This window comes from Phaethon lepturus, unplaced genomic scaffold (assembly GCF_000687285.1).
Source record: "Phaethon lepturus isolate BGI_N335 unplaced genomic scaffold, ASM68728v1 scaffold27905, whole genome shotgun sequence".
In the NCBI taxonomy this organism is placed as follows: domain Eukaryota; kingdom Metazoa; phylum Chordata; class Aves; order Phaethontiformes; family Phaethontidae; genus Phaethon; species Phaethon lepturus.
This window is the reverse complement of record NW_010540253.1, coordinates 1-7194: the sequence shown is the minus strand read 5'-3', so window position 1 is coordinate 7194 and position 7194 is coordinate 1. Positions and strand designations below refer to the sequence as shown.

The 7194-nt window shown below is 40.5% G+C and overlaps 1 protein-coding gene across 1 annotated transcript; it reads right to left on the bottom strand.

Annotated features, from left to right (window-relative positions):
• Positions 1 to 4098: 4098 nt before the first annotated feature.
• LOC104614204 (transcription initiation factor TFIID subunit 9-like) lies at positions 4099 to 7191 on the bottom strand. The gene is made up of 7 exons (XM_010287397.1): positions 7141 to 7191; positions 6987 to 7068; positions 6607 to 6743; positions 6401 to 6535; positions 5497 to 5578; positions 4763 to 4876; positions 4099 to 4325 (listed from the first exon to the last, which is right to left on the bottom strand). Exons 1-7 carry the CDS (start codon positions 7189 to 7191, stop codon positions 4162 to 4164), a joined length of 765 nt encoding a protein of 254 aa, XP_010285699.1. The 3' UTR covers positions 4099 to 4161.
• Between the last annotated feature and the right edge of the window lie 3 nt (positions 7192 to 7194).

Here is a 7194-nt window from a genome sequence, read left to right as displayed (position 1 = left end):
AGTGGTTTCTCCTAGTATCTACAAGAATGAGCAATGTAATCTTCCCTTTGGTCTCTGTAAAGGAACAAGCTTATATCAGGAGTGGTTTAGTACAGTCAGGCCTCTGAAAACTTGTGCAGTTGTAGTAGAAGTGGGGTTCCTACTGTATGCGGATAGAACTGTGCTGGGAGCTCTGTAGGGCACAGGCTGGTGATGCTGGTGAAAACTGCAAGCCAAGACACTGTCCCCCTTGATAAAGAGCTGTTACATAAATAGCTAACTTCAGTGGTCTTTCTACTTTCCAAGCGTCTACAAGTCCCTGACAGTTGTAAGATGTTTGTTTCAAAGCAATTTAAACAAGTTTGTAAGGTATGAGGACTTGGCCTAGCGAAAGGGCATCCATCTCCTGCCACAAACCTTCCCATCCTTAAGGTGAGGCTTGGAAACGGTGAGTCAGGACCATTTTGTATTTACAGAACAAAGACAGAGCACAACGGCAACAAATCTTTGTGCAGTGAAACGCAGGGTTACAAATGCCTGTGGTTGAAGCAAACTTGCCCTACTTGCTGACAGGGTTATGAAATAATTCACCTGGGTGGCTGGGAGCTGTGTGCTGGAGGAGGTGGGTGGGGAGCTGTGCGGGGCCGTGCCAAGCCGTGCCGTGCTCCGGCAGGCCAGAGCGCATGTTATGCCAACACTCCACACCATGGGACATGCTCGGGGACGTGCTCAGGCTTAAATCAAGACAAGCATCTTCATTTTCTTTTGGTGATGAACAACCCCCTCCATTATGTATAAAATATGTGTTTTTTAATATACCTGTATGCATTTCTGCGTGTTTGAGACTGTGTGTGGATTTCTGGAGCATCAGTATGCAAGAATACATGTCACTGTGACCAAGTGAGTATGTGTGTGAGAGAACATAAATTTATTTATATATCATCTATTAGGATATTACATATATAAAAGAATAGGTGTTTGTGAGCATTGGGTGTGGATATGATGTGTCATATATATGCAATAGCTAGCATATGATAGATTATGATGTTATATGCAATATAAGAAGTTATATGAAGTTATTTTAGACACATAAAAGTCCGTCTGATGCTGCATTTACAGAAAATGTATAAATCTAGAATCATAGACTCATTTAGGTTGGAAAAGATCCTTAAGAGCATCAAGTCCAGCCATGTTTGTATGTTTTATAAATTAATTATAATTAAATAGATCTATATTTATATAGTATATATTGCATATTAAATATCTATTTGATACATATATACACACACACCCCCTGTGAAAGGGTGTCTTGAGACTGTGTGTGCATAGAATATTAAAAAAAAGTATGTAAAAGCATAGGTTTCTATGTGGTTTAGATACACTATATAGTAACATATATTATCTAGCATATATAATAGATGTATGTTACACATTATATAGTAATATTATGTATTATGTGCTATGTATTGTGTATATATAGAAAGGTTCTCTGAAACAACATTTCTCTGTGTGTGGAGAGAGCACAAATGTATCTACGTACATAAAGGAACAGCTATGTGACAGCGAGTGCACGTGGTGGTTCCTAAATATCTAAATAGGGAGACAGTATCATTTCTGTACACATATATATTACAGTATTACAATATACACCAGAGCAGGAGTCTGTCAGAGAGGGTGGGTGCATATACGTACACTATGCATTATATAGTGGGTATTATCAGTGTACTTTACATATTATATTGTAGATATAAAAAAGGGTATCTGAGCCTGTACAGAGTACAAATAGAAATGTGTACATATAGGAGCTTGTGCGAGGGTGTGTGATGTGTATATATATGTACTATATAATTATAAAAAGAAGTTCTGTACATAACCATATATAATATACTGCAATAGATAACAACATGATTAGGTGTTATATAATACCAAATATAAATAATAGACTACATGATACATAATACATAACATATGGCATATATAAAAATAAAATATGCTATATAATATGTTTTCTTATATGTATGTAAGATATTATTAGAGAAAAATGAGTGTCTAGGACTGTGTGTACATTTATAAAGTATAAATGTATGTGTGTATATAAAATAGGAAAGAGAGCATGCATGTAAAAACTCAACCCTACATGCATATGTATGTCCAAATACATAGATATATTAAGTATTTTCAGAAGTGGGGTATATGTGAGAGGATATCATATAGTTTTATTTATACCTATATATTTGAATACTATATATGTAAGAATACTGTCTGTGAGTGTGCATGCATATAATACAAAAAAAAACTACATTATGGATGTTGTCAAATGTTGTATGCTCTATACATTATACATCTATATAAAAAAGGTGTCTGAGACTGTATAGAGTATAAGTAGTACACAGATTATGTAAAAGAGTGTCTGCATGAATACGTGTGTATAATACAAGTGGATATATACATATATATTATATATAAAGGGTGGCTGTCTTTATGTGCATGTGTAATTACTATATATTCTCTCTATATACATTATAGTCTATACATACTCTGTGTGTGTATATATATACACAAACACAATTATATATGTATAAAGGCTTCTGTGTAAAACATCCTTTATGCAGCCTGTAAAAGTACCCGACTGATTTTTTTTTTTTTTTTTTTTTCCCCCAGACTAATGGAGACTTTTGAAAAATAGTCAAAGTTGTAAAGGCTATTTTCTTTCAACAAAGCTGGCTGGCAGTATGTTATGGGAATATATATATTTATATATAAAAAAAAATACCTGCCATACACGCATACCCAGACCCATGTGCATGCGTGCGCGGGCACCTGTGTGTTTCTTCACCCTTGGTGGCAACCTTCCCGCTGAGACGTTGCCCACATACTCTTCCCCCAGTGAAAAGCTGGTTTTGGTCGGCATTTCCTCAGACAAACCCGACCAAAAGCAACGTGGCAGGAGCCAGCCCGGGCCCTCGGTCCACTTCAGCGCTGAAGGAAGCATCGCGAAGAGGGAGCAGTCATTTCTGTATCATTTTAACAGCCGGTACATTCAATTACTTGCGGCCTTTTAAAGGCCTCGGTGGGAAACAGCGGTTTTTGCATTCACCACCGAGCCAGAACTAGTGCAAGACTCCCAGCCCCGGTCACGTCACAGAAGAGGCCTTAGGAAAGGTAGTAACAAGCTATAGCATTTAACAAGGACTTTGTTACAAAAACACACCACTTCTTTATTAATATATAAAAACACATCAAATGTATTCAGCCTTTTAGTAGAGCACACTTAGGCTCCTGCTACACAATAAAAGCATCTACAGGTACCTGAGGCTTCAAGTCTGACCCTCACAGTCAAGCTCAGGCGCTTTGTCCCTCGCCAGATCCCACCACGTGCCAGGACGATGGCAACACATGACTCAATACACACACAAGCACAAGCTGCTGACAGAGGTGCAGCTTCTTGGAAATAAAGAACAAATCTTGGCTGGGATTTTAACTCTTCACTAACTTTTGAGTTGTGGTACTGGTCTAAGTGTTCAGGCCACCAGAAACCATGGACTGATGGATATCGGAGGTCAGCCTAAGTAGGTGTCCACCAGAAAGCCCCTCCTCTACCTTTGGTCTGTATTTCTACTGTTAAGAGATAATCTTCACACACACTGAAACTGCACTTAGAGACCAGTGTATGTAACTAGACTAACCCAACACCAAAGTAGCAAATGTATTTGGGGGAAAAAAAAAAGGCTGATACGCCCCAGCTACGTCCCACCTCACCCAGGACTCTGTTTTTGATGCTACTTGAAATGAAAACTGTCACAGCACCCAGTGTTTTCTAAAAATTATTTTTACTTGGCAGGGGACAGTACTACCAGCACCTGGCTCACCGAGCTTCAGCAACATGACGCATCTGTCTGTTTGTTAGAAATAAGGCGACTGAAAAGACACGAAAACTGTGCTGTGTAACAGTGAGCAGCGCTCACCGTTGCTACGGAGGGTCAAAAGACATTACAGGCCTCAGGAAAAGATTAGTCACTGTTTCATCTTTCCACAGGCAATGATCTCTCTCTCACTCCACACCCAACTGCATATTAGCAGAGTATTTACACGCTCTCATGCCGTTTACAAAGAACTCTTGGCAAAACCCCTCTCAGACTCAATATGAATCACTGAGGAACGGAAGAGGATTGGACAGTCTCTTCACAAGTTATCATAGTCGTCGTCATCTTCATGCTTCCTTTTCAAGGGATTTGATTCATTAGACGTATTCTGTGATACCATATTTGTAGTAATAAGAATGTTCTTTGGTCCAATTAACGAAGGATTAATTAGAACATTCTGAACCGTGGGAGTAGTTGGTGTGGCTGGGGGGGGGGGAGGAATAAAAAGAAGTCATTCAATAAAAAGCTTGAAAAAAGTTGATTTTCCAACACTGAAACAAAACTTCCAACCTAATGAAGAAGCATGCAAACCCCAGAATGATCCTGACAGCAAAGCAGACAGAATGCTAGTGGGGTGAGCACAAGAGAGCGAGAGAGCACAGAGGTGGCAGTTAAGGCGTAGTGAAATCCGCCTGAAATATTGTGGTCAACACCACGAAATAGGAATTAAAACTAGAAGCTACTGGAATAAATTACCAGAGGGAAGACTGCCTGCCTTACGTCAGGAGACACAAGACTTTAGCAATATTAAAAAACTGAAGAGGTGAAGTAATTCCCCCACATTATTACTATAAATTAATATCTGTTCTGCCAAAAAGAACACCAAAAAGTGCTGCTTATCTTTACGGCTTGTATTTTACCTGACTTGACTGCTGCCTGAGAAGACGGGATCTGTACGGTGAACCTCTGCCCAGCCAGTGACACTGGAGTGCCAACTTTTGTTGAGACAGATACTGTTTGTGCTGAAGGTGTACCTAAAATTCAAAACAGCTTAGTCAAGTGATAAATAATCTAAAAAAAAAAAAAAAAATATATATATATACACACACACACACTTGCACTCGTAAATTTGCTTTCAAAGTGGAACCCATTATTTTCAAAGTAGTGGGAATACAACAGGAACATACTGATACTGGTGATACAGGAGTCAGATTTTCAGGTAGAACTGTACATTTACTCAAGACCTGTAAAATTCTAGGCTACAAATACACACACTGATATGTAAGTGCACGTGCTCAGTCAGAAATTTTGTGAACCTTTTAAAAATTGGTTTTATTTAGTGCTATTTGTAGTTCAGTGTAGCACTTACACTGAGGGGAAAACCCTCCAACTTCTGCTAAGTTTCTTGAATTGTCTCTTCAAATATAGAATTTATCACAAATGCAGGAATAAAAATATAGGTCAGTAATGTACATATGTATCAAGGACTATTGTAATCTCTTGAAATTAATTTTTCTGATACTGTCAAATGATGATACTAAGATCAGGTGGCACGCCACACATCCTCAGGGGTTGAAGCATGCTTTACATTACTCCTCCTTATTTTTCTCCTTCATAAAATCAACATGGAAACCCCAACTGAGACACTTCCTACCTAAAGTAGGAGTGCTGGGCCTGCTGCTCACAGCACCAACACTCAGGCGAGGGACTGTTATTCTTCCTGCAGAGGAAGAAACCTGGTGAGAGAGAACATTCAGTTTAGCAACCCATTAGAAATTAACAGCTCTTAAAATGAAAAAAAGAAACGGTTCTTTCTACAAAACAGCAGAGAGCCTCTTTCACAGCAACAACACACGATTTGTATGCCAACACAGATGTTCTCAAATTCTTCACAGTGTGAATGTCACCAGTGTGAACAGGAGAGCTCCTGGACGTGACACAAGGCCAAAGATCGGCAGGCAGCTGATCTGGCAAGTAGCACTCAGGTCAATCAGGTTAGTTTCTACGGGAAAGAATAACTAGAACATTTTAAACACCAACTGTTATTCTGCTCTACACCCAGTACCAAGGCATGTCCCATGTCAATATCGGGAACCTAAGTTCAACTTTAAAATTCTTTCTTTAAAACGGGGGACATAAATACGAAATCCTACATATCCAGACATTCCATATTTTCCAGCAAGCAACATCAGTCGTTTCTCTTCCCTCTAGAACAGAAACATCTGAGGTGTAAGTACAAAATACTCTTTCATATCCATACTAAAGCCCTACTTTATCCTTTTACAATCTGACATTCAACTCCACGATTTTGATTTAATGCTAAAAAATTCACAGATGCATTTTTTAATACATGTCACATTTGAAACTAACTAACCGTAATACTACTTGCAGATTCCTAGATATAAAGACCATTGACAGTTTCAAACACTACTTTGATGTGCACAGGTCAGCATTTGCCCACACGCACCCTTCAGAGATGTGAAAAACTCCAATTCCAACAAGATTCCTGACAAACAATGCGGGCGCTAGATGAATCCTTCCCTACCCAAAGCCCTTACCTTCTTCTGTAAGGACTTCAGTCTGTAGTTGGGAGCTGTCAAGCAGTATCTGTCAGGCGGAAGTCTGGGTCCAGAATAAGGCTTTATCAACGGCAACGGCGTCTGATTTTTCTGCCTTGCAATATCTAACAAGAACTGGAGAGACACGTTTACATTCCCACCTGTAATTCATCACATTCTGCAATTATCAACCCAGTTTTACTTACGTCTCTTGGAGGTGGAGATGTAAAAGACTGGTCTGTTCGACACTGGATTGCCAGCCTCACGTCATCTGCATCGACGCTGGATTTCTTTGCATGGCTTGAGTAAATTTTTGCATCTTCCAGTATAGTAGTCACATACCCTTTGAAAAACAGAATCTCTCATTAAGGCTGGGTTAAAAGAAAGAAATCTTTCCCACCCCTATGCCATCCAGCTGCCACCAAAAACACCGCTTCCTCCACGATTATTTTCAAGAACTGACAAAGGGAAACCCCCCGGAAACACGGCTAAAGTCGGCATTTCCCTTCCCCACTCGGCCTTTCCCTCCCCGAGGGCAAGGCCGCTTTTCGTGCCAGGCCCTGACAGCCCCCCCGGCCCCGCTTACTGTAGGCGAACTCCAGCATCTGGTTGATGACGCGCGGCTCGTACTCCGTGATGCCCATGTCCTTCAGGATCTGCGCCATCACCTGCAGGGCGGAGAGGCACCGCTGAGCTCCGCCGCCCTGACCCGACCCGGCCCGACCCGGCCCCCCCGGTACCTGCGCGTCTTTGGGCGCGCTCTTGGGAGACGCCATCTTCGCCGGCTCCATCTT

What these genes read in the sequence shown, in the direction of transcription:
- LOC104614204 (XM_010287397.1), bottom strand. Translation starts at nt 7,191, where the DNA reads ATGGAGCCGGCGAAGATGGCGTCTCCCAAGAGCGCGCCCAAAGACGCG. An exon ending in GATGCTGGAGTTCGCCTACA is followed by an intron (nt 6,744 to 6,986) that starts GTAAGCGGGGCC and finishes TGTTTTTCAAAG; the next exon opens with GGTATGTGACTACTATACTG. An exon ending in GCCCAGCACTCCTACTTTAG is followed by an intron (nt 4,877 to 5,496) that starts GTAGGAAGTGTC and finishes TTTGAATTTTAG; the next exon opens with GTACACCTTCAGCACAAACA.